Consider the following 27,783-nt stretch of genomic DNA (forward strand, 5'->3'; position numbering starts at 1 on the left):
CGAGTTCCTTCAATGGGAGGTATGGGGTTTTAAAGGAGCAGTTGGGTGGCAGGGAGCCAAGCCAGCAGAGCTATGACTCTGCATCTCCCAGCAGAATAGGGGGGGTTGGGGGTTCAGCTGGTGGGAGAAAAATAACCCAATTACCCTCGCATTAGCAAAATGTCGGGTTTGATGGTTGTTGCCGAACGGTGCTGCATATACCCTGGTAAATAATTAAACCGCTGACCGCAGAGTGCACAAGAGCTGGGAGCCAAAGGCATAAATACCCAGGGCTGCGAAATAGCTGCTCCTAAAACCTTGTCAGGTTTTGTCACAGATTCCATCCCCAGGAGCCTTAAATTCGGCACAGGGCACCATGACGCAGGCTTAACCCTCCCGGGGCCAGGCAAGGTTGCACCCAGCGGCGCGCCCTCCCCTCCGCTGCTTGTCTTGGAAGCAGACAAGTGTTTTGCTAATGTTCTAGCTCCGCGTTTTAAATAGCCGCATGTCTACCCGGCTAAATGGTGGCAGAGCAGCTCTGTCTGGAAGAGGCTGTTTTTAGAAGGAAAACAGTCAGAGGAAATGTTTTTGCCAGAAATGTTGGAAATGGTACAAAACCAAAAGGGAGCATGCAAACGAGCTCCCCGCGTTGGGCAGGCTCACGAAACGCCCTGGTTCAGCGCAGTGTCTGGGTGAGATTGAAGGAGGGGACAGACCTCTGTTGGGCGACCAGCCCCAGGGCCATGCTAAAGCCTTGTGTCAGAGGCTGGAGCCTCCCCACCGGCCACGGGGCTTGGGCTCTCCAGCCAGCAGCGGCCGTGCCCCAGCCCTCTGCACACAGGGAGCGGCCGCCCGAGCTGTCTCGGCACTCCCAGCTTCCTTGAGCTCTTTGGTTCCCTGCTAGATATCTCCACCAAGGGTCAGACAGCCCTTGGGTGCAGCCTCGTGCATCTCAGTTAGGGAGGTGCTACGTGCCACTCTCCCAGATACCTAAATCGTCCTGTGGAGAGCTGCACCAGGTGGAGAGCACCTCTTGCAGCTCTTTTTCCGTTTCTCTACAGCAGTGATACTGCAGGGCTGGCTCGCTGTTTACCCAGCAAATCTCTGTGGTCTGTGGTTTGCTTTTTGAAGGCAGCTGGTGGGAGGGTGAGCTCCACCGGGACAGCACAGAGCTGGGCAGGAGCTCTGCTGCCTGCAGGAGCGAGTGTCATGGTCTTTAACCAGCCCCAGTTGTGCACACTTTTGTTTTTGCGGGCACAGCTTGCATTCTCTCCAGGCTGATTACCAGAAAATGCAAAGCATCCATAACTCCATCACAGTTTACTGGGAGCCTCAGCAGATCTGCACCTTGCAAAATCTGCTCTGGAGAGTCTTAAATTAGGCACCAAAGGCAAACGACTCTTGCGAAGCTGCTGACCTTAACCACTTGTCCTTTGCAATTCTCAGAAAATGTGGCTGTTCATACTGCTGTCATTGCAATACTGAAAACTCCGTGCTGAAAGTTAAATTATTTCCAATCTATATGGTTAGGATGCTACATGACATTCCGGTATGTAATTTTATAGCGAAGACGTCCGTTTGCTCAGTGGGCTCCCGATAGGACGTTTGGTACCGGACGTGGAATTGATCTATTTGCAGAATGTTTGCATGGAGATTATTTTGCATAAACCTGTTCAGCAAGATTTGCTGCAGGCACAGGAGGACAGGAGAGACGATAAGTCAGAGGACGTTAGAGAAGTGCCCAGGTTTTAGGGACTCATTTGGACTGTTTCAAAGGATGATGGCAGGAATTACTTTTACGGGAATAGGAAGAGAGGGTAACACGGACCTCCGTCTGTCTTACTCGTACCTAGCTTTTTTGCCCATTAGTCTCCAAGGCTTTTGCTGCAGAATCAAAAATGCTCCATCTTGTTTTGTAGATAGGGAAATGATGCCTGAGCAGGATACTGACACTTCTCTAAGAGCATTCCCTAAACACTGGTACGATGGCCTAGTTCAGTGCTCCAGACACGGGACAACTTTGTAGAGGTGCTGGAGATCAGGATGGATTTAGGATGTAAGAGCCATGTTACTTGAGCACTTCACCCTTACAGTTCAGCTGAATTTGAAGGCTCGTTATGCTTTCTTGATTAACATAATTTCAAAAGGTGTTCAGACAGCAAGGTGATGAACTCAATTTAAATACCTAGCCAGGCTGGACTTGTGGCAGGAAGGGCAGAAAAACTGCCTACAGCACATGCCCCATGCGATAACTTGGCCAGGGGCAGTGTTGGGGTTGGGCAAAACAAGGACCTGGCTGTATTCAGCTGGGTGACCCACAGCGTGTGGGGCTGGCACCATCACGGGGGTCTACCTCCCTTTGGAGGACGGGCACCAAAAGAGAGAGCTTTGTTTATATTGGTTTAGGAAGAAATACAGTTAAAGCAGGAGGACGCAACTGGTTTGACTGCAATTGTAGCCTCCAAGCACTTTTGTGTGGTATTTCTGCAACAGCGAGCAATAAGTGGAATTATCTACTTGACCGATATTAAACCGGTGCATTGCAGCTGTCACGAAATTCTTCTAAACCAGATCTTTTTGCAGCTCCTCTTATGCCAGAAGTGCTGTTTCTTCCAGGTTACCCGAAAACCTGAAGTGCTGGACGTGCACCCATTATTGGTGTGGTACATTTGGCCAAGGCCAGGGCACTGCTCAGCTCGGCTGGTTATGAGGCCCTGCGGAGCAAACCCTCTTTGCAGACACTGAGCTGAGAAGCTGCACTTAAGGAACCTGATGGACCTTGATCCCTCGCCTTCTGGGCAGTGCTGAACTGGAAGGTGAACTCATCCCTGAATAAAAACTAATTTCCATCAAGGTTAGGCTTATCTGCAGGCTGAACAGGGCAAAGCTGCAAGGATAAGCCATGCACAGGGCATTCAGTGATGCCTCAGCGAATCCATGCAGGCTTGTGCTTAATGGAGAGATGTTGTGAAAGCTTCTGCCTACTACTTAAAAACTCGCATTGGACTTAAAATGTGAGAAGAGGGCTAACTCCCTCTCCACATATCTGTAGTCAAGAGTTGTCAAACATGTTGGAGGTGTTTATACCCCAGCAGCTCTGTTTAGCTGAAGCATTCGCCTCGTGCTTGCTAGCTGAACCAGCGAAGTCTTTCTGTCTTTCTCTGCACCTGAGCCCACGTGGAAGTTCCCATTGGGTGGAGGTTCTGGAAACCTCCAGCCATGGGTCACTGCAGCCAGCAAACGTTTTGCAAATTCACTGCACAGATCCATTTCTCTTCCTGGAATCGGGCCTTTTGCAAACATCAGTGAAACTGTGTTCTCTGTGATGCATCGTCTGAGCCTTCTTTCCAGCAGATCCTGCTTCTTTTTCACATCAACTCAGATACTAAATCTAGGACATGGATGCTCAATCCTGCCTTCTGGGCTCTCATCCATCAGATTTGCAAATTTTTTTGTGATACAACAGTAATAGCAAGCTGCTTGTGTTAAATGGCATGCTATCAGGAAAGCCTTTCCAAAAGGGATCTTAGTCTTTGATCATTCTTTCTATTATCAGAAAACAAAGTATGCCTTTTGGTGATGAAAAATGAATGCCCAGTTCATCCTTCAGAATGGTGCTGGGTTCCTGCTCCTCAGACATGGCACAGCAAGCCACTCAACATTGATGTTGGATACAAACCCCTGAAAAGTGCAAAGTGATAAGCCCATCGCTGCCCCTTCCGCACTGGTGATTGACAGCATCTAGCACAGAATAACAAAAAGGAGGAATGCACTTTATTAAAGATGAGCATTTGATACCAAAAATTAAGCATGGCCATAACAATTACAGCCATCTAGTGGGCAAAAGTTTTGTTTTGCTTTTTTTTTTTTTTTTAATTAAAAAAAGTATTGATATGCAATTTTAACAGGAAAATATCTGTAAATGGCAGAGGTCCATCAAAGAACTAGCAGAAGGAGGGGCTTGTACCCTTTTTTACTATTTTTCATGAATACATAAAATCTTAAATATTTTCCTTCTGGCATTGTACTTTGGAAATGTTAAGAAAATTAGGTCTCATCTGGCACTACCATTTTAATGAGGGACTTGCTGAGAATATCTGATGAAGTGCATTATTGCTCACACTTCAGCCAAAGGGACAGGACTGATTTTTTTAACAGAGATCTCCTTTCTCCAAATGGTTCATTACATTTTAAAGTTAGATATGTGATGACAAAACCTTTAAGTTAAGTAGATAGCAACGAATCAGCATGCTTCACAGAGTGATTAAGAATCTCTTTCTGCAGTTGCTTTGTATATATTCCTTTGGCTCTTGATGTCATCCATCATTTCAGGAGCTCTTCAGGCATCGAAGGGTATTTCATGTTTGATAGCATCTCTAGTGATTTCTACTGAAAAAGCAAATTGGAAAGTAAGTATTTTGTCTAAATCTTTGCATATCAAAAGGAAGAAAAAGTACATTCCTCTCTTTATCTTACTTTCATATGCGGCAAACAGGCTGAAACTATGAACTTCAGATCTGAATTCCAAGAACTCCAAAGCATTTTGATTTAGTCCATAATCAAATCTGCACTGGGAGTTCATAACAATGCTTTTTAATCCACCTAGGAGGGAGGGAAAAGATTCTCTGTAAGAGGGTTTGCTCTGTTAGAAGTTGGTGGGCTTTTTTTGTTTGTTTGTTTTATTTTTTAACTTCACTTGTACTCAATTTTTTTAAAAACATATTTACAGAACAAACCTTCTTAGAATAATCTCTGCAGGCTTTTGATTGCATGCCTTGGAGTGGAATAACAGGCTATAGGATTTTTAACCCTATGACAAGCAATAACTGGCTGTGAATTTTGGAAATCCTCTTTGGCATGTATTCAAGCCAATATTAATGAAAAACGCCCCATGCCAATCTCATGACTCATCCCAACCAGCAGTTTCTGACACTCATCCCATAAGTCACTGGCCTTCCCTGGGAAGAAAACAAAGCTGCCCCTCCCTTCCTTCCTGCAGGCTCATGGATGTGAACTGCTGCTAAACCGGTGCATCCTTTGTATTGGCGAGTATTTAATTTGGGGTTTGATCTATGGATTTCAAAGGGGAGTTTGTCACTGCATAATTCTTCTCAACTTGTGAGCCCTGCCGTGCTGAGCAGCTCTGTGGTGCTGCGGGCTGCCACCACCCACCCCCCATTTCATGTTTAGGGCATGAGAAACTTTTTGCAGCCAGTATGCGAAATCCTCTTTGCACCTCTGGTGCAAATCTCTCCAAAGACAGCTATACATGCAAAATGTTATGCTGTTTCTAAATCCTATGTATTAGTAGGAGATAGTACATACATATATGTTTACTTCATATATTATTGATACAGTGCGCAGATATCCAAGTAACCACTATCCATAGGTAGACAATGTTTGCAAAGGAAAATGCTGTTTTAAGTACCGTGGTTCTGCAGAATCGTGTGTGCTGGGCTGTCTTGCCCTGTGGCCATTGAGCAAGGGCCTTTTCCCCATCCCCTAGGTGAGAGGTGAGCAGTGAAAGGCAGAAGCTCAGCTGGTCTGATTGTGAATTTCTTGACCTCTGACAGTTTATTTTTTTTTTAAATCACAGACTTCTCTAAGCATGGGCTGTGCAGTTTAGTGTGCCATAAAAAATCTCAGATAGATACAGAACTAGATTTGTGATGCAGTTACTGGTATTTCATTAACCTTTATCTTGACAAGTGGAAATAACGCGCTGTGATTCGGGGTAAATTTTTCACTTGAAGAGAAAAATGGAGCCAAAATGGAAGTGAACGGTCTAGAAATTAATAAATACAAATCTGAAAGCACAAATCACCTCCCAGTGGGACCAGGCCGCTTGTGCGCGTTGTTGATGACTGTCTGTGCACTCTGGATCCCGACAGCATGGGTACGAAACTGCTGGTGCCATGCAGCCCCAGGGAAAAAAGTGGGTCCTAGGAGGGCTTGAGCTCAACCCAGCCTCTCTTAGACTGCAGAGTCTGCGGTGGCCGGCAGAGTCCCCCAGAGGAGACGGCAGAGCTGGTGAGTAATAAGGATAACTGATGTTTTTCCAAGTCAAAACCAGCCTGACTCACCACTATTTTGTTTCTTTTATTGTTATTTGTATTGCTCTGATGCCAGACATCAGATCTCAGTTATTGAGCCCAGAGTTTTATCGCTGTATAACAGGAGAAAGTGCCCTCTGAAATTCTTCCAGACTAAATCAGTAGGAGGGGAAAAAAGGAAAAGCAAAGCAGCTCGCTCACTGCTGCCCTGCGATTTGGGCCTAAAAGCCCTCTTCTGCCCTGCTCCTGAGCAAGCACCCTCACTTACCCATGGTGGCATATTTTTCAGCTGGCCTTGCAAACACTTAGGTTTGTAAGTCATTGATGCTGTGCAGTTTTCCAAATCAGAGACCTGCTCAGAGCCCGTGTCCCTGGACCCCTGGTGCTCTAGCACTCGCTGCCTGCAGGGGCTGCTCATAGCAGGACCATTCTACCGAGGTCTTGGTCTGAGGGCACCTGAGACTGAAGTGTGGCTGCAGAAAAGGAGCAGAAGGTAGATCCACCACAGACAGAGCTCTGGCCCTGCTGTCCTACAGCAAGTGGCACAGCCTTGGACAGCCACTGCCTGTCCTCTGGTAGGTGAAGTCAGTGTTCCTGGGCAGGGATGCCATGAATATGTCTCTCTGGGGCTGGTATCTAACATGGAAATGTCTCTCTCGAGCCAGTGTCTAGCATGGGATAAGCATCAGGCTGTCTGTGATATCCATCAGCCTCTTGAGGTTTTTGTGACACCCCAGGTGTTACCATTGCAGGGAGCAGTCATGCTCACTATTGCATCTGTCAAAGCAGAAGATATCTATCTATACCTTTAAAGTCTTCATTCTTACCCCTAGGATTTTAATAAAATATAAGGCCCTGCATCTGGTAGCATCAATAGAAGCAGAACTATTCCCAGATCCAGACAGAGAAATACATGTACAAGCAGAGGGAACCTAGATGTAAGAGAGACAAAAGCTGGCTGGAAGATCAATGCAGGAAAGATTTGTGAAAGGTCTGGGCTTTAATGGGATGAGTAGGATGGGACTTGGCATACATCAAAGCTATTAGGAGCAACACAGAAAAACTTGAGATTTGGACAGTGAGAAGAGGCAGAGGACAGCTGGAAGAGGAGGCTGGGAGGACAGCAGGTAGAGGAGGCTGTTTTAGCTTGTGTGCACCACTGGAAGAGTGAAGGCAGCTGCAAAGCCTGGTCAAATATTGGAAGAAGACTCATGTCTATATGAGAGCAAGAGAACAGGGTCGCCCAGCAGCAGGGCAGGAGGCAGGGCAAGGTGGTGTTTTGGCCAATCTCAGCTTGCGTCTTGGCTTGGGAAAGCATGCCTGGCATTTTTGTCAGCGGTGTCTCTTGAAATAAATCACCACCCGCTCTGGAGACTTGTGCCTGTGTCTTGGGACAATTATTGCTTTCTTCTAGCCTTGGCTGTGTAAAAATGCATTGCTTCTCGTTGTGAGAAATTCTCATCTCCTTCTGTCAGTCATCTTGTCTCAGCAGGGAAAAAAATCCCCAAACCCTGTCATATCAGAAAATGAGAAAATTATCAATATCTACAGTGTATGTGAAAAATATGAGCTCTTTCTCTATTTGGGAGAATGGATCTCGGTTGTAAAATGTTATAAATGTTAGCAGCTTCTCAGACATTCAAAAATGTTAATGATCCTATGGTACTAAAATAGCTTGCCATAGAGTTCTCTATATTACAAATACTGTCTTGCCCTCTGCAGCCACCTAAAAGACTATCCTGGATGAATGGCCCTATGTGTTGCTTTATGTATTCAGAAAGCAGAGTCAGGATTAGGACGTTCATGCAGACACAACAGGCTCTGACTGCCTGCATATCTGGAGTGAGGATCGAGCTTCGGTGCCTGCAATCAGGTTAATAAATACTATCGCCTTCCTCCCCCTGAGCGTAGGAATAAAAACCACCTGACAACAGCTGTATCTCTGAATTGGAGCCCGTCAGTGGAGGAAATCTCTGCTTCAGCCAGCTCCCCATGAGCAACCTGGGGCAGCTCCTTCCCCGCTTCAGGCTGCCAGCTTCGCGGGCACAGCTCGCCTCCTTTGGGTGCCCGCAGCTCCTGCCTACGTGCACCTCCGGCGGCTCTGCAGGACCGCGGCTCTGAGTCGCATCCCCAGGCATGCAGAGGAGTGGTTTAATTCTATTCCAAACCCAAATTTATTAGCGCTACCTGGAATCACAGGTTTGAGTCTTGGCACCTGCGAAGGCGGCTGGCTTGAGGCCTGTGTGGAGGAACCTTCACTGCTTCTACAGCACTCCTGTGGTAGGGCTCACAATTATATTTGAATTTGTTCTGCTTTTTCCTTTCCAAATATTTGTCCCTTTTGCTTTTGTGAGCCATCGATTGTTTTGTTTCCCCACCAGATTAGTTTATTCCTCTCACTTGTAGCTTTGGGCTTTTGCAGCTGAATAGAACCCGGGAGACCTGAGCGTGAGGACTGAAGACAGAGCACAACACAAAAAGGGCAGCGGGTGCTCAGCAGACACCACAAACCACTTAAAACGTCTTTTGTTTATTAGCTATTGTTCGGTTAAATATAGCACCTGCAGCTGGAACAATAGGCAGTGGCAGAGGACGGGCTTTGTGTGCACAGGGACTATCACCGGGTGCGCCGAGGCGAGGCCTCAGCGCATTAGGCCGCAGGCAGAGTGCAGCGGATTTGCCTGGAAAACCCCCGTAATGCCATTATAACTGGCCCATTAGCAGAGCTACTGAGGAGACTGCATAAATGATGTCTATCTCGTTGCTGAGAGCCTGTGGCGGGGAAGGTTTATTTAACCAATTTGGCACAGGGAAGGTGGACGTTGGTGGGGCCCTGGAGCCATGGGATAGTGGATGGTGCTGGGGGAGATGGGTCCAAGGCACCCAAATGGGCCACCCACTCCTCTTCCTCCCCTTCCTCCCATGCTGGTCCCTGAGGAGAGGCTTTCTCCTCTTCTCCAAGCCAGGCAGGTTATTTCTGGGATGCTGGAGCAGCAAGCCCTGCAGATCCATCCCCACATGGCCTGATATATCCCCATCCCATCCCAGCTGGTGTTGTGCTGTGTTGTGCCTGCTCTGCTCCTGGGCTTCCTGCAGCCCAGAAACGGGGCGTTTTCAGACACTTAAGCATGTGTTTCCTCAAAACTTGTGGTGGGACTCTAAAGAGAGCTACTGTGCGCATGAAGCCATCCAAAGCTTTTCGGATTCCCCAGCTGAATGAAATGTGAATGTGGGTTTTGTTGTTGTTGTGTTGTTTTTCTTTTTCCGCCATTAATTTCCTCTGTTCCAAAGCAGAACTGAGCTTTCTGATATAATTAGCCTTCCTTTCCCAAAGAAATATAATGGTTTTGAAAAATTGCCTGCATTTTATACACCCAACATCTGGATTTGGTAAAAATTCTGAAACTTCTTTAACGCTACTTGCGGTCTAGAGGAAGGGAGGGCGACATTTAGTTGATGATCTTTGCCCTCATTTTTAAGAAAAAAAAAAAAAACAAGCCATCAATTCAGCTGCTGGCAATTGAAAAAGCAGTTAGGCTGAACTCTCTTTTAAGTGAACAAACACTTAACGGATCTATTTATACCTGCCCTGAAGCAGACTACTGTAGGTGGAAATGCTGTAATTATTTCCTTTCCCTGCTTTCTACTGTCCTATAAAGATCTCCTGGAGCAGCTTGTTAACAAGTTACTGCTGTACATGGGTGAAATTAAAATCAAACCCAGGTTAACAACAAAACCAATTTGCCTAAAAATGACTAGAACTAGCTGTAACAAAGGTGAGACATGCTTGAAGGCTGCTAAGAGACAGCTTCTGTTGCTTAGCCCCATCTATCTAAGAAGGCTGAGAACTACAAATGATAAGTGTTTGGCAGCTGAGGGGGGACCGGGACCTGATTAGTAGTGATGAGGGGATGCAACAATTCTTTTTTCCCCTGTGTTTCTTTTTCCCATCAGTGCGTATTTTCAATTAAATTTCCCTCCCAAGGAGTCCCTCTCCTTGATTATCTTCCTGCTTTTCTCCCTTCTTCTATTCCCTGGGTTTATTTCCAGAGGAGATGATCTCTTCCATTCACCGCCCAGGTTAACTCTAGTTTCAGCATCAAGGATTGTTTAAGCTACAAAAAGCTTTTACTGAGTCCATGTTACAGCCCAGGAGTTGTAAGGGAGTTGTAACCCAGGAGTGTCTGGTCACCAGACAGCATCTCCAGCTGCCTCTGGGCTGGCGTGTCAGGGCTGCGTGCATTCCTGTACTCTCAGTACGATGGCCCCAAGCCATTATGCTTCATATCAAGTCAGGAGGGTCACGGACTAGATTACAGCTGGTTATGGTCCAGGTGGGAGGTGCTGATGAAACAGGGGGAAAAAAAATTGTTAACACTCAGCATGGCAGCCTGTTCTGTGAAGTAATTTTTAATCTGCAAAATGAATGGAAAATGATGTCGTTGTTTTTTAAGTGCCCATAGATTTTTAGCACTCTGTGTTGCTATGGGTTATTAGGAATGGTTAGTGGTAATATTTACTATTGTCTTCTGTGATTACAGAGTCCAAATTACTCAGTTATATGAAATAAGCTCTATACTGTTTAGAACTATGAAGGGTTGACTTTTAGTTCAAGCAACAAGAAATGATGCTTCTGGAGCAAGGGGGTGGCTGTGCTGCAAGTCCTGCTGCTACAAATTTCTGCCCCCCTTGAGGCACAAGGGGATGGGACCTGTGAGTTACAAACAGACGGTGCATCTCTAAGAGCCTGAATAGAGCTGGATGCGCTGAGTGCCTTAGTGACACCCTAAATGTGTAACAGCATCGCTCCTTTGGGAAGATGGCAGGCTGGTGGGGGGAAGGAACCATGAGCTGGCTGTGGGGAGGGTGTCAGTGAGTCCCCAAGGAGGGAGTCCTAGCAGAGATTTCAAAATCCTCACTATGCCTCAAAAACAAATAGACTGTCTTGATAGCAGGAGATAAAAAAAAAAAAAAAAAAAAAAAAAGAGGTAGCAATTCAGTGAATTTTTACTGCAGTGTATTTTGGAAGATTTGCCAGATGGCTGGCAGCAAGACTTTTAAACTCTGACTTCTTTTCTGAGCCAGCCATATTATCATCCATCAGACAGTCACTTTGGACTGACATTGCAGAGTGTGGCTGTCTCCTTTAGGTTTGCCTTGCTCCTGTTTATTTCTAGCTGATTTATTTATATCTGGAACTGATACAAGTGGCACAATTTCTTTGTTTCATTAAAAGATTCCTTGATCTAAACTTTAAAAGATTTGTCTACAGAGAGATCAAAGTCAACCAAGCGTATGTTTTGCATCCCTGAGTTTTTCTGACATTCCAGTCTTCAGGTAAATCTGGAAAAGACATTTTGCTGCAGAGTAGTAAGCGGTGTTGATGAGGTTAATGCAGAGCTGATCACCGAATTGTTGCGTACTAATGTGTACTTCTTGTCCAGGCTTCTTAATTATTATTTTCTAAGAGGTGAAACAGTGTTGACAGAGCTTAAACTATCAAGCACTTGTCAAGGTAAAACTGAGAGCCAAATGCAAGCATGGAAAATTACATCCCACTGCCCAGCAACTCACAATCAAGCACATAAAATACGATTTGCACAGCTGAACGGAGGCATTGTCAGGGTGCTCACCAAGGAGCCGAGCACTCCTGAACTTGATCTGCCACAACCTGTGGCTTACTCCTGGGAAAATTGCATGCAGCTCATTCTCTATAAGAAGCTACTAATCCTGGATACCTCATTTATTAATTTTTGGCTGTGAATCTCAGCCCCTCCACATCCCCTGATTTCTAGACCAGCCAGCGGTGGCAGCTGCCACCAGGAGAGAGCTGTCTCACTCCCTGCTGTTGCTGGAGGGCCAGTGGAAACCTTTTCCTCCCAGCTAGCTCAACTTCTCCATGAATTAGCAGGTCTCAAGCATGCGTTTCTGCCCCGTTGCCTGTTACCTGCTAGCGCCGTTGAAAGGAAAGGGTGTTTGTGGATGCTTTGAAGACATAAAGCTCTATAGGATTGCTGCACATTGTTGTGGATTGTTTGGGTATGTCCTGGATATGAATCACCTTGCTCTTTCTGACCTACTGTCCTAATTGAGCTTCGTGTATTCTTCAGGCACTCGTCACTGTCTGTGCCCTACCTTTTGGCAATAAAGCAGCAGCCTGGAGCTGCAGGTGTTTGCCCCGCTCCCTCATTCCGTGACAAATTAAAGGAGATTTAGTAAATGGACATGCTGAATCATGGATCCTCCCCAAACGTGACCCCGGATTGCTGCCCCTTTGTTTTGCTGTTGTCCGCAGTGGGGTCAGGCTAGGACATGGCTTTCCCGTCGGCTATGTGAATTTTACTGCTCTGCATGTTCCAGTAAAATCAAAGGCCTGAGAAAGGGATTCTGTGGAAGCTTTTTTTTGTCAGTGACTTTACCCTCGTTAGTTATCATTTAGAGCACAAGCCTTGGGGCAGCACCAGCACAGTTCCTCCTGTTTGATTATGGGGGCACTGCTGCTTCTTCAAATACCTCCACAGCCAGGTGGATCAGAAACACAAGCTGCTTCTGCCCTGCTTCTCCAGCACGTTTAGGCTGGAGACCCTGACCCTGACCCTGACCACCTTATATTTTCTATATATTGAAGGGGGAAAACACCTGCCTGCTCCGAGTCCCCTGTAGTGAGACACAGCCTGGTCACAGCCCTTTAAAGAACTTCTACCCCAGGGCTTATCTTCACTGCAAAATTAGCTCAGGCTTCCAGCCAAGGGTGCCCCGGCCTCCCAGCTCTGCCCTCTCCAAGCAGCGCAATGGAAAATTGCCGTCAAGCGACCCACCAGTGGCTGCAGATTAGGGTTTAAACGCTGCTCACGCTGGAGTCGCTGGCGTGGCTGCAGTGGTACAGACGTCAGCCCGTGCTGCTCCGCGCTGCACAGCCCCTGGCCCTCCCGTGAGACCCGCTGCGACGCTCGGCTTGCCACCTGGTGCTGCCCCGGTTCTGCTGTCCCCGCTCGGCTGACAGCTGGGCAGGCTGGTGCCAAACGCTTAGCAGGAAAGGTCTGGGTGGGAACACTGAGCTTGAGCACCTGGTGTCTTCCCCTTTGAGAATAAGCTTCTCGTAAGAGAGGACTGTCCAAGGTGGCCTGGGCTGGGAGCACCAACCTGGGGGAGCCATGGGCGCTTTATTTTTTGCTGCTGCTTTTGAAGGTTTCAGACCATCTTTTCTTACCTTAATTTTTTTTTAATTTTTCTCTCTTTCTTTTGTTTTTTTTTTTTTTTTTTTTTTTTTTTTCCTTCTGTCTTTTAATTCTTTGTGTTTTGCAATAATACAGCACTGTTACGTGTTGACCAGAAGAGATCAGATCCTTGATTCTGGCCCTGTTCTAGATCAGTTCTGAATTTCACATTCTCTGTGCATATTTGTAGTGCTTTTTACAATGAATTTTACTCTTTTATTTTGGGGGCTCATTGGTATCAGGAAACACAATTCAGCTGAGCCTCTTTTTACTCTCTGGAAGGAAGTCCTTGAAGAAAAGTTGATCCAACTTAGAAGAGAACTTGTAGGTAGTAGACGCCCAGTCTCTGGGTGTGAAGGAACAATCACATTATTATCTTTCTGTCATTGGAGATAAATGAGATCTATTCTTCTGGGGGTGAGGCAGGCGTGATTGATCACTGGATAATAAAAGCTACAGTTCCTGGTAAGGAACAAGGCTGGGCTGTGCAGCTACAAGTGCTTGTGGAGAACCTAAGCTTGAGGTGTGTGCCCAAGTTGCTCTTCATTTCTGAGCTATTACCTGATACTAAACAAGTCCTATATAAAAAGTAAAATTTCAACCTTTTCCATATGTGATTTTCAGTGGCAACTAACGAAATACCTCAGTCAGCAAGAAAGATGTTCATAGTTAGATGAAAGCTCAACCAAACCCTGCCACCTCTGGGACTGCTTCTACTCCTGGTTCCTTCAGCTCAGGGCTGGTGTCACCTGCAAATCCCCCCAGGTGGGATTGCTGGCTAATAATTGTCATTATTCCAATTATTTAGGTCATGGCCCTTCTTCTACTCCTTCTTTTCACTACCTGAGTGGTGGAGTCAGAAGAGAGATGACCCAAGGGCACAGGTTCTGGTTTGTCTCATTGCACAGAGCTCTTAGCCTTGGGTTCACTGCTGGCATTGCATCGTTCCGTTCTGGCATTGCTTCTTAAAATCACTCTTCTTTCACTTCAGTTCAGAAACCAAAAAACATTCAGTTTTTAAGGATAATCACACACTGATACCTCCAAATGAAGTTTTACAGTATGAGGCCGTTTTCAAGAAAATAGATCTCCATTTAAAATACTTGGGGCTGTGTTTGCTTGCTTGTGTTTGCAGGTGCTTTTATTCAAATGGTCTGCTATGAGCATGTATGTAAAGTGATGCAGCCCCAGATTTGACTGAAATGAAGTTGTGAGAATTTATGGAAAAACACTTTGTGAGAAAACATTCACAGCTATGTAGCCTTAGAAACTGGCGAGGTAAGAGTTGGAGTTTGAAGAGCGGCTATGAATATGGAGAGCCAGGAGATGGAAAAATCACAAGGGAGGAACTGCACCAGCCGGGATGAAAGATGAGAGCTTCAGCAGAAAACTGATGAAGGTAACGGAGCAGGGGAAAGATGTCCTGTGACAGCGGATGGATTTGTAGCATCCAGCCCCAACTGGAGCATGAAACATAAGCTTGCTTGGAGTGGAGTGGAGAAAAATCAATCAGAAGATTTCACATGTGATTGTGAGACTATAGAGAGCTCCAAGACACCCTGGAACACTGCACCATTTACCCTAATCGGAGGGTGAGTCAGCACTCAATTATGTGCAGGCAATTTTATATTCAGTTTTCTATGCGTTGGCGACAAAGCAATTTAGATAATATGGTCGTATAGCAGAATCACCTTCTTTACAAGTCTGAGTTACATTAGCTGAAATAAAAAGTATGTCACTGCTCATTTTCCAGTGTATAAGATAATCATCATGTGGGATCAAGAAGAAATCTCTTCTTCCCATTGCCAAAGCAACATAATTGTGCAACACGGCTGGTTTCTCTCTTCTGAAGTGTAAGTTATGGCTACTCTTGAGACTAGACAGATCCACCACTGTGTGCAGATACTGTCTGTAGTCTTGCACAGTAATAAGAGCACAAGATATAATAACTCCTACTGGTTTGTGTACTCAAGAGAAAACATTCTGTTGTAATGAAGTGGGTTGTGTATCTGAAGGTATGTAAGGACTGCTCACTCTGTCCATCACATGTCAAAGACCTGTGATCTGGGAAATAGAAGGATCTGTGTTCTCTCCCTGCCACAGCCTTATTGGAATATAAAGTCACAAGAGTAATGTCCTGGGAGATTTCAAGATGTGGCTCCAGGTTTGCACAATGTTTTGCCATCGGTTCAGGAAAGATGTTATGCTAATCTGACCTTTTTCTTCATCTTTAAGGCACGTATTATATTATTTTGGAGCAATTATACCCTTAGGAACCAAAGATTGGAGAGGAAATGAGTGATTTACTATGCTTTTAATCAATGATTTAAACTGGATGATTGTTTCAATGCCACTGACGGATTCAAATCTTCTATGAGCTACTCCTTACATGAACTAGATACATGAGCTGCATTAAAAAGCACTTTGTGCATCCCAGGAGCAAACACTGAGCTGGAATCTTCATTCCATTTCATTGTTCCTGTTGCCATAACTCCATAGACTTTAACGTGAGTTGAGTAAGGGTCAGATATGGAGCATAATGAACTCAAAGAGAAATTTCCATTGGATTTTTTTTTCCGTGGAAAATACCCTTAAAGACTCAGGGTCAAACATTCATCTGTGATAAGCTGGCATCTCTGTCCAGCTAGCGCTTTGTGTCTGTACTGCACTTCAGGCACCTGAAATTTCCTTTCCCTTCCCGTCCCCCAGTCATTCTGTTCTTCAGATTGGTTTTCTGAGCTCAGCATTCTCTAAGTACGAGTGCATTTTAGCTGTCACGGTCAAGTTTACCCACAAATGCTTTTTTTGTCTATTAATTTATTGGACAGAAAAGACCAATGATGCATAGAGAAGTATCTAAACTTATGTTCAGATCTTGAAAGCATTCTGCTTAGAAACCAGCATGTGTTCAGAGCAACTAGGTTTCTGTTCCTCTCGAAAGAAGCACCCTCGTTTTTTTTAATTAATGTGAAGATAGCTTCCAATGATCTTCCTCTATCCATCAAGATACTGACATTTGAACTCCTTTTACTTTGAAGTCACCATCACTCAGATTGTCACAGCTTGACAGCACAGTCGGTTAACTCGGCACTTCTCAAATTAATGCTCTCAGATTCAGTATCAATACACGGGACCTTTGGCTTTCTTACATGTGAAATTCTGCATGTCATCTAGTAGTCAGTGACTAAACTCTCAGAGTCCTGGGCCGTGCATAAAGCACTGTTACTGACAGCAGCAGGATTGTGGAAAGGTATCAGAAACCCAGTTAGGGGCCACATGCTCCAGAAGCACAGATTGTTTCATTTATGCTTATCACATAAAAGCTTAAAATACGGATGGTTTCCTACAGAGCTGTATTATTCTTGGTTGCCCTAAATTCATAGTCAAGAACCAGGTGAGATCTTCTAGCGATGTTAAAATTATATCTTGTTCTGGACTTTATGGCAATAACTGAGGCATCAGCACTTAGGGAAAGGCAACTTTCTCCGGAGCAATATTACAAGAGCAGTTCTTTCACGGACCGGTAAGCACTGCCTCTCTCAAAGATGACTTGGGATGGGAGACAAAAATAGCTGTAGGTCTTTTTGCTTCCTTATTGCTTCCATATGACAAATGGATCATGTGAGAAACGTTGGCACAAAAAGCAATCCTTCCCTCCCTTCTCATTCAAGATGTGCCTACCTTGCTTTCTTGAAAGGCTAGAGAACAGTAAGGGGTTGATCACATCCTTGCTAAGCCAAAAAAAAATAAAAAATAAAAATCATGGCTGGGAGAGCCAAAGGGTGAGAATTTGGAGCAATGGTTTAGCGGTACATCAGGGCTAGCAAGGAGGGATTGTATTGGCTGGATCTTGGCCTCAATAAATACGAGTTTCCATTTATTTCCAAGAGTCTCCCCTGGGCATTCTCCGTCATATTTTTTTACCCTAACTGATGATAATCTGAATGTCAAAAATTAGCAGAGCCTCTGTGTTTATCAGGCATTTGTGGTAAACAGATGCTGCTCCGTTACTCCTCCTTGCAGTTTAAGCAGCAATTTCCTTATTTTCATATATTTAATATATTCCTCAGTTTTTCATATTTAGCATCTCCTTTTTCACATTTAGTATCTCTCAGTTAAAAAGATTGACTAGTTTTCCTGGATTTAGCCTCTCAAGAAATAGATTTAGCAGTTTTCCTGGAAAATGCTAAGTAAGCAAAATTCTTCACTAAGGTCTTAATGAAACCTGCCTTCAGAAGAGACTTTTCAAGCTGCTTTCATCTGTCAGAAATTAAAAGGGCAAAAAATCAGTCTTTTATCTCCAGTGTTTACTTTTGATCCCCATAAAATAATTACGGTGAGCTGTCCTTACAGCTTAACAAGCAGCTTTCTGTCTCTAAAACTGTTCATGAATGGCTGGTGGTAACAAGCAGGTTGAAGCATCTGAAGCTGATTAACTGAGAAGTTAGATGGCTATCAGCTAGGACAGACCTAACCTCATAATTTTATCTGTTAGCAGATACTGCAGAACTGATTGACATTAAACTGGCAGCATCTCAACGCAAAGGTGAACTCGAGGAAAAAATTATATCGGATTTTAATAAAACTTTCCTCAAAGGTCAACCTCTCTAAAGTATAAAATCAATTTTTCTTCCTTCCTTCTTTTTAAGGCTGTTTTCTCATAACTACAGAAAATTCTGACACTCATGAAATATTTCCCATTGCCTTTTTCCCTTAACGGTATCTGCCTGCTTGTGATCATTCTTTTTCTCAGTATTTTTATTTAGATTCACTACTCCCCATTTCTCTCCTTGTACCTGGCCTTCTCAGGATCTGTTCCCCTTTCTCAAAACATCACTCATCAGGTCCCTGGTCAACAACAGATCTTGCCTCATAGCAGCCTCAGGATGCAAAACCTTCTCACTTCATCCCTGAAGATGGCTGAAACTTTGGGAAGAGCAAAGCTTTGGTGCAAAGTCTTTATTAAAGCATGCCAGGCTTCCCCTGGTTTTATTTTTTCCTTCTTACCCAGCAGCTGCCTTCTGTGTCTTGCTCGGGACTCCAGTAACTTTTGCCAAGTAAGCCACACGAGCACCGTGCCACTTAGGAAAGAAGGATGTCCTTGTGAGCCCCATGCTTCTGCGGGTCACTCCCCTTTGCTTTTATTGGCCCAGAAAAATGTGTTGTCTTTTTCGTTTCTATTTCAAGAACAATCACTAATATCTAAGAAAGTACCAGCTTAGAAGTATTTTGTTTTTTAGAGTGTGCTGACTACACAGAGCAGGAGGTACCCAAATCTTGTTTCTTCATCCTTGGCATATAAGTTCCAGTGCTTGCTAGCCAAATTTTCAGTCTTAGCATACCGGAGCCATCGCATACTTTAAAAGCAAAGGAACTTCTGGTATGCATGTATGGCTGTGCACACCCATTTGGGCTGCATTGGGCTGCATCTCTTGAGAATTGGTACCTGGGTTTTTGGGGCTTCCAGGAGTGCTCCAGTGGGGTGCAACATCCCTCGGTGATGCTGGGTAATGTCTCACAGTCCCAGCCTGTCCTGTTACCATAGCACTTCCCTCCTTCCACTTCAAAGGCTCTTTCTCCCCCTCTGTGGCAGGATTAATGATACAAGACCAACAGACATTTATCTAACCGACAGGTTTGCCTCCCGCCAGCCCTTCCCTGCGTGCTCCCGCAGCCCCAGCACACAAATCCCATTTCTCCAAATTCCGCAGCCCCCTGCACTACGCAACAAGTCCGGGCACAGCTGGGGCTGCTGCGAAGCCAGGCAGCAGTTTGCAGCAAGTCCTTGTTTGCCCTGGGGTAGGAGTCTGCAAACAGGAGTTATCACTCACACATCCTGCCATGTGCACGCCACTTGGCACCGCTGCTCTTGGTCGGAGGTGACTGTTTGCCCCCTTTGCGTTATTAGAGAGGAGCTTGGGGCTCCCCTAGGGGATGTCCTGGCTTGGCTGCTGCTGGGCCAATGCCCCTCGAACTTCTCAGTTTTGGCTGATTTCTCCTCTTCTTGGTTATTCTTTACTCCATCAAAACAATGTTACAGCCAAGCTAATTTTGTGGTTCCCAACTGAAAAATCCTTGTGGTCAGAGAGCTCCCGAAGCCGGGTAACGTCTGCTATGCATGTGCATGTGCTGTAACGTGTATTTATGGAGAAATTACTGCTTAGGCTGGTGAAGTGAAATGTAAGAGAATCCATGCTACATGTCAAAATTGTTAAAAATAGATATATGCTGGAGATCAGCCCAGATTGGGTGCTCACACTGGTAGACGACGGAGAAAAGGGACATGCGTTACAATCGGCAAATGGATAAAACTGGGCTAGAGAGGGATGAATACAAGGCGAAAAGCTTTCCACTTTTTAAAAACCAAAGCCCAGGCTCTCATGCTAAAAGAAGAATTGTATTCCTAAATAGGAAAATGTTAAAAAAGAGACTGTACTATATTCAGGAACATACGTTACAAAGCTTTATGTCTGTTGTGGAGATACACATCATATATTCTGTAGGGGTCAACAACATTCATTTAGTAGAGAGGGTGAAAAGGACCAAGTCAGGCAATGAGTATTATGAGCCTTGCTTGCTGCTTCTCTTAAATTCTTGTCTATGTTGACAAAGGTTATTAAATTTTTTTTCCTGGGTATTTTAAGCTCCTTTAAATAACTTGTAAGCTTAAAAAAAACCCTGTATGTCAGTTTTAGATAACGTATTGATCGATATATAACTCTGGTTTAGATTTTAGAAGATGCTATCAGTTGTTTCAGGAACCTTGGCTCTCTAGTTTAGACTGCAGGGACCTAGACTGTCGAAATTGTAGCTCAGTTCCTGGTGCTGTGGTAAGACAGCCATCGCAGGATATGGCTGTGTGCAAAGATGAGATCAAAACCCTTCTAGTTTAATATAGGTTAAGAGAGTCTCTGTACTTCCAATCTCGCTCTTGCCTCTTTGCAATGCTCTGAAATACTTCTGCTGATTTGTTTTGCTGAGGAGAGAAATTGTCAAGCTTTGCCAGGAAAAAATAGGAATATATATATATATATATATATATATATGTTTAAGATTAATCTTGCAATTGAATAGTATCGGCAACCTGAGTCAAATTTTGCTGCTGGAGTTGTGATTTTGTATCGATTGCGTTTTTAAAGATTTTTCTAGCAGGGAGAGGCAGACATTTTGTTATTGCTGTGTATTAATCAAAAGGGCTGAAAAATATTGCAGGCCTTATTCTCACATCTTTGTGGACCAAAAAGACAGTTGCGTTTGCAAGAATACAAGTCATCCTGGATTAGACTCAGCTTTGAAGTGCTAGTAATTTAACACTACTACAGTTTGGCACCTACTTTTGATGTGTGCTGTGTGGAAGACAATGATCACTGCAGTTTAAAAGTCAGAATTTGCTTTTTCAGACCAATGGGGATAAACCGAAACTTTCCTTGGACCCCTAGATGGGGACTTGATGCTTGCTGACCTACAGAGCTTATTTTTAGGGCAATTACCTGTCTTCAACATTTAACATAATATTTTTTCAATAGCATGCAATTTTAGCATTGTCTGCATTAGAAGCTTTTTTTACGTAAGCCATAGAAAAGCACCTCACCATTTTTGCAGCTTTACGAGATCTCACAGCAGTCTTGATTACACACGTATTAGCTTTGTATTTTTAATTCAGCTCCTAATGCTTCTCACGCAGCGTTAAAGCCATTCAACAGAAAGTTTCTGCTTTTACAACCGCTCATTTTTTAGCAACTCAGCAGCACAGTTAGTCGGTTGGTAAAGCTACTTACTAAAGCTCCCCTGAAAACATCGATCTCCCAGGTTGTGCAGTTTTTCCCACTTCAAAGGGAAATCTGCTGCTGCTGCCTCAGTTAGTGCAGAACTGAGCAAAGTAACATGTTGAACTGTTTACGGAAACAGCTGATGTTATCTGCCAATTTGGTCAATGTTTGCCGTACCGGTGAGATTTCTAATTTTTAAAAAACTGCATTTGTCTTTTCACCCATTCCAGTAGTTATTTCACCCTCTTAACTTTTGTGGTAGAAGTAATGACAACTTGTTCTGAGCGAGAAATCCAAGACTGTCTGGACCTGGCTCCCTGGCTGCGCTGCAGCAACTCTCGCTCATCTCCACTTTGCCAGGGCTTGGAATTTTCTCATCGCCACACCAGTTTCCAATTTGGGGAGCATGGCGATGACATATGGCCCCATTCGCTTTGAAGGCGCAGGCAATGCTTCACAGTGAAGAAAAGCATGAAGGATTGGGACAAAAAAAAAAAAAAAAAAAGCGACTATTTTGAGCCTGAATTATGATTTTCACATTGTTTGCAATACTGCAATCAATCCTAGTAACACCCATATTGATGCATCTGAATAAAAACTATGTTTTGCAACGGGTGAGGCCTTCCAGAAGAACTTTTCGGCAGTGGAAAATCCCCACTCTCACCCTCGCTACCTTTTGCTTCCTTAACACTTCATTTCCCACTCCCTGCCTCCCCCTGCGGATTTTAACCTCCTAAGGGTTAAAAAACCTCGCCATTTCTTCCCAATATTTCCCAAATCACTCCAGGGGCCGGCGCAGCGTTTGTGCCAAAATGCTGTGACACGAACACGGAGCGAGAAAAAACACCACAGAAACACCATAGCCGCCTCCTTGGACCCCGGCTCCTGCTCTCGCCGGCCGACAGCAGACCCCCGGCGGTTCGAAGGGGAGCCCTGTGAGGAGATTTGCCCCGGGTTCCTGTCAGCTTCACCCCCGGGGGGGTGGACGAGGGGCGCTGCCGGCCGCTTGAGGGGGACGAGGGGAGCCCGCCCCGCTCCCCTCGTCCCCCTCAAGCGGCCGGCAGCGCCTTTGCCCCCCCCTCCCCCTCAGCATCAGGCTTTGACGTCGTCCTCCTCGATACCGAGTGACCAATCAGGCGGCTAGCAGGGCGGGCAGCCAGCCAATCGGTCAGCGTTGCTACCTGGGGGGAGTATTTTTAGCCTCGGCGGCTCGGGTAGGGAGGGGGTGGGGGGGGCTGCGCCCCTCCTGGCCTGAGAGGGGCAGCTCGCGCTGAGGGGGGCGCCGCCATTTTGCGCCCCCACCTTGACCGTGGCTCGGGGGGCGGCCGTAGGCTCCTCGCTCCTGCCCCGAGGTGTCCGAGTTCCCTCCCCAAGGGCCCGCAGGGCCGTGACCGGTCGCAGCCGAGGCCCCCGCGGGCCATCAGCGCAGCGGCGGTCATGGGAGATGTAGTTCGGCGCGGGGCCCTCCTCCCCCCATCCCCTCCCCTCCCTGTGGAGCTGAGGGGCGCGAGGGCAGGCTTTGACGTAGCCAGTGACGCAACGCTGCTGCGAGGCGAGGAGCGCGCTGACGTAGAGAGCTGCCCCTCCACGCCGGGCTGGGAGGGGGGGAGGGAAGGGACGCGGCACCAGCAAGGGGGCGTGGCCTGATTGAGATGGGCGTGGCCTGGTGGAGGTGGGCGGGGAGAAGCCGGGCGCCGGCCGGCATAGGGTGGTGCTGGGGGGGCGTGGCCGGGCGGGGTGGGGGGCGTGGCTAAGAGCTGGGGGCGTGGCAAGGGAGGCGATATATAGGGGCGCGCGGCACGGCGCGGCAGTAGCAGAAGGAGCCGAGCGGCGGCTGCCGGGCGCGCACGTCGCGGGGGTGTGAGCAGCGCAGCCCTCCCCCCCTTTCCCTCCCCCCCCTTTTTTTTTCCAACCCTCCCCCTCCCTTTTTTTTTTTTTTTATTCTTTTTTTTTTATTTTTTTCAATCTTCTTCTTTCCTTTCCCCTCCCATCCTCCGGGAGCCGGCTCAGTTCGGCGAGATGATGGGGACCGGGTGCTGAGCCGCACCCCTCCACCCAGCCCCCCCCTCAACCCCAGCACCCCCGCACCCTTCCAGCACTCACACCCCCGCCGGGACTGTTTGCACTACCCCGCACACCCACCCGGGTGAGTACCAACGCCTCAGGCCGGGGGGGGGGCCGCGGCAGCCACCGCCCGGCCCTTGAGGCGGAGGGGGGGTTGGAGGGGGGGACGCTGAGGCGGGCACGGCCCCACCGTGACGGGAAGGGGGTGGGGGGGGAGAACACACCACAGGGGCTGAGGGGAAAAAAAAAAAAGGGAGAAAGAGCCCCCCAGGGAGCGGGGCTGGGGCTGAGGGCACGGCACGGAGCCTCCCGGGGCCGGCTGGGCCCCTGCTGTGTGAGGGGCACCGGGGGGGGGGGGAGGTCGAGGCCTCCTCGCCCCTTGTGCCCTCCGCTTGTCCCCTCACGGGGCCCTGCAGACGCTCTCCTTCCTCCTCCTCCTCCTCCTCCTCGGTTTGCCGGAGCTCCCCGGGCCGTGAGGAGAGCCCCAACCGCCGCGTTATGTAACGCCCCGGAGCGCTTGGTGGGCCCGCAGCCGTCTCGGGAAGATTTAAAAACGGCGACAGCAGCAGCAGCAGCACCGCAAAATAAAAGTTGGGCACGGCCGAGCTGGCTTGTTTGATCAGCTGCTCGTGCCCCTGGATCCGTTTTGGGGCGTAAGAAAAATGTATGGTGTCTGCCCGGCGCGCCTTGAAAGGATCATTTCTTTCCTAAAGGACACGGAGGCGGGGAAACGAAACAGATGGATTAATAAATCATTTTTTAAATGCCCCTTTTAACCACCCAATCAGCTTTTCTGCGCTGATTGTGTCCCTTTTGTAAATATCTTCTGTTTGCCCTTGATCTTTTCCTTATCCCCACCCAGTGCTGATCCAGCAAACGTTTAAAGGTCGCCTTATCTTACAAACTATTCCCATACCATGTTGGGGAGAGCGCAAGTGGCTTGGAAATAGGGTTCCAGGCTTTAAAAGGAGATTATTCGGAGCAAGAAATAACAATGTAAATAACAAAGCTTTTTTTTTTTTTTTTTTTTTAAATGGGATTTTTACCGACTTTGATTTCTTTAATCTTCAGTGACAGCTACGCTGAATTTCGTTCGTGGTGATGCAGTGCAGAAAAGCACACCCTTAATTGAAATTCTTGTTGAGCCTTTCACTTGAGCCAAAAATATATTTTTTTTGTTTCACTGGAACTTTTTATATAAAGGTGTCTTCCGTGGATGAATACCTTATATTAGGGTATTGCAGGATTTTCATTAGCAGGGTGTGTGCTAATACTGGATTCTAGTCCCTTCTTTAACTTTAGATAGCTAATTTCCCTTTTGTCCTTTGAAGGACTGACAACCATATTTTATATTAAATATAAAATGGAGTCCTAGAGAAGGAGAAAGCCTCAGCAAAAACAATTGCCTATGAAAAGCCTTCTTGGCTCAAGTAACTTTTTGAAATCTGGACTATAGACAACACAAAATATGTATTTAGCTAATATATTACATTTGACCTATAGAATAATTAGTAGAAAGAGAAAAATTAGGAAATTGATCTATTGTAATAATTTTTGCAGTCATTGCCACCCTTGTGACAGCAAATTCATGCGTCTATTTTGTATGCATTGACTGCATTATCGTTTTAGCTGTTCCGAGGAAAGGCAGAATTGTTATATATGTACAGCGGACATTTTCTCTTCACGTAGTGTAATTTCGCCAGCGCAGCATAATTCACAACATAATTTCACCAGTTGATGTGAATGGTCGGCTTGGACTTAAAATAAGTGCAGCGTAATTTTAGTTATTTGGGTGAAGTCCTCTAAAGCAACTGAGAATATTTTTATATTTCTGCAGCTTACAGCGTGACCAATGTGTTTGCAAACTTTAAAATGATAAATGAGCCTCGAACTTAAGACCTTTCAAGCTAAACTAATAGTCCAGTTCTAAATTTTGCAGCTGAGTACCATAAATCATCCAAATATGGGTTGGTAATTGAACCCTTGACAGGCCTGGCAGTTCTGTGATGTCTTAAAAATTATACTTGCTGCTTTGTGAATAACTAAAGTGCAAGCTCATGTGATTCTGAAATACCCCATGCTGTATATGTAAACACATGCCTAGTGCATCTTCTGCAGTACTGCTTGTAAGTCACACCGAATGTAGTTGACACCCTCACCTTTTGCAGGCATGAACATAAATAGTTTGCAATTTTTTTTATTTTTTTTTTTCATTTAAAAAGGAACCTATTTTATGCAAAAAGTGAAGCTTAAAGAATAGGCCTTGGAGCTTGAGCTTACGCTGTCCTTATTTGGATGTGTTTGCTTTTGTTTTTTCTTAAAGGAACAAGAACACTCAAGGTGAAGGATAATAATCTACTAGAATCAGCACTTTGAATGAAATTTTGTTTCCCTGTGGCATCTTGAACACTTTCTTCGTGTTTCGAAACAGACTCAAACCTTTGTGGCATAGCAGCTATGCAGCTTGAAATCCAAGTAGCACTCAATTTTATTATTTCATATTTGTACAATAAGCTTCCCAGACGACGTGTCAACATTTTTGGTGAAGAGCTTGAAAGACTTCTCAAGAAGAAGTATGAAGGGCACTGGTATCCAGAAAAGCCATACAAAGGATCAGGGTTTAGATGTATACATATAGGGGAGAAAGTGGACCCAGTCATAGAACAAGCATCCAAAGAGAGTGGTTTGGACATTGATGATGTTCGTGGCAACTTGCCTCAGGATCTTAGTGTTTGGATTGACCCATTTGAGGTTTCATACCAAATCGGTGAAAAGGGACCAGTGAAAGTGCTTTATGTGGATGATAATGAAAATGGATGTGAGTTGGATAAGGAAATCAAGAACAGCTTTAACCCAGAGGCCCAGGTGTTCATGCCAATTAGTGACCCAGCATCTTCAGTGTCTAGTTCTCCTTCTCCTCCCTTTGGTCACTCTGCTGCTGTGAGCCCAACTTTCATGCCCCGCTCCACTCAGCCTTTAACCTTCACCACTGCCACATTTGCTGCCACCAAGTTTGGCTCGACCAAAATGAAGAATAGCGGCCGTAGCAACAAGGTCGCCCGCACTTCTCCCACCAACCTTGGCTTGAATGTCAATGACCTGTTGAAGCAGAAAGCCCTTTCCTCCTCCATGCACTCTCTCTACGGGCTTGGCTTAGGCAGTCAGCAGCAGCAGCAACAGCAACAGCAGAAGACTTCTGCCCTTTCTCCTAACGCAAAGGAGTTCATTTTCCCCAACATGCAGGGTCAAGGTAGTACCAGTAGCATATTTCCTGGTGACAGCCCCCTTAACCTCAGTCCTCTCCAGTACAGTAATGCCTTTGATATGTTTGCAGCCTATGGAGGTCTAAATGAGAAGTCTTTTGTGGATGGCTTGAATTTTAGTTTAAACAACATGCAGTATTCTAACCAGCAATTCCAGCCAGTTATGGCTAACTAAAAATAAAACAGAAGTGACATACAAGTAAATACTATTGTACAAGTTAAAATGCACGTACCCAAGGGTGTATCTTTTTTTCCACCTCTTGAGATTTTTTTTAAGGCTTGTAGTATGAATACATTCAAGCTTGGTTAGATAAATACAACATGCATCATTTTTTCATTTGCCAACCAAGCACAAAATTATTTTATACTGAAATGTACATTACGAAAATATACTCTCAAAATATGGCCTCTTACAGTATTTAAGATATAGCAAGGACATGGCTGATTTTTTTCATGTGTATATATATATATATGTCCACAAACATATATGTATATATATTTCAAAAAAATTGGCACTAATAAGTGGGTTTATTGGTCTTTTTCTAATTGTATAATTTAATTTAGTACAAAGTTTGTAAAATATCAGAGTATATATATTGTTTCTACAACATGGTATTGCATTTATATCTTTTTACTACAGTGATCTGTGACAGCTGCAGCAGCTTCATGTTGTATTTTTTTTACTGAAATTGTAAGATATCCATCTTAAAGACATCAATTCTAAAAAAAGTTGTGTACAGAATATTCCTTAGTGGTGGAATTAAAATGTACGAAATATTTGCTTTTTTCAAAAGAAACACAAATTGTATTTTCTGTTAAAAGTTTAAAGATTTTTGCTATATATTATGGAAGAAAATGTAATCGTAAATATTAATTTTGTACCTACATTGTGCAATACTTGAAAAAAGGTATAAAAGTATTTTGAGTCAGTGTCTTACATGTTAAGAGGGACTGAAATAGTTTATATTAAGTTTGTATTAAAATTCTTTAAAATTAATTGACTGTTGTGGTCTGTTTTTACTGTTCTGCTGAAGATCAGAGTGCTGCGCTTCTTGTGTTGTCAGTGCTAATGATGCAAAAAAGTCTGACTCAGTGCATCACAAAGGAGCAATGGAAAGGGTTGCTGTATTGATGCACCACAACAATGGGCTGCTTACCTAAAATACTTCTGACAAAGCACGTAACCTGATTAAATGCTTGCCTACAATTACTTGAGCAAATGTTCGCTTGTTTTCCATAACTGCAGCTTACTGAAGTCAGGAGGTTCGTCGTTATTTTTCCCTTGAGAATTAAGACTACAAGCGGTGCGAATGTTGACTTGTCGTGTGATGTGATTTATCGAGAAGGTACTCAGGTGATTCAGTGAAATTCCCTGTCCATGTAATCAGAGCGGATTGGAACTATTATCTCGGGAGGTCCTAGACCAATGCATCAGCGT

The 27,783-nt window shown here is 45.3% G+C and overlaps 1 protein-coding gene across 2 annotated transcripts; it reads left to right on the forward strand.

Moving 5' to 3' along the window:
- On the forward strand, positions 1-27,342 carry TOB1 (transducer of ERBB2, 1). Of its 2 annotated transcripts, none has more exons than XM_032199850.1 (2): positions 1-19; positions 25,406-27,342. In XM_032199850.1, exon 2 carries the CDS (start codon positions 25,540-25,542, stop codon positions 26,518-26,520), a length of 981 nt encoding a protein of 326 aa, XP_032055741.1. In that variant the 5' UTR covers positions 1-19; positions 25,406-25,539; the 3' UTR covers positions 26,521-27,342. The 2 variants fall into 2 exon arrangements, with proteins under 2 accessions (XP_032055741.1, XP_032055740.1); XM_032199849.1 differs by lacking the exon at positions 1-19 and adding an exon at positions 22,987-23,164.
- Positions 27,343-27,783: the final 441 nt, after the last annotated feature.

This window comes from Aythya fuligula, chromosome 18 (assembly GCF_009819795.1).
Source record: "Aythya fuligula isolate bAytFul2 chromosome 18, bAytFul2.pri, whole genome shotgun sequence".
NCBI classification, from domain to species: domain Eukaryota; kingdom Metazoa; phylum Chordata; class Aves; order Anseriformes; family Anatidae; genus Aythya; species Aythya fuligula.

What these genes read in the sequence shown, in the direction of transcription:
- TOB1 (XM_032199850.1), top strand. Translation starts at nt 25,540, where the DNA reads ATGCAGCTTGAAATCCAAGTAGCACTCAATTTTATTATTTCATATTTG.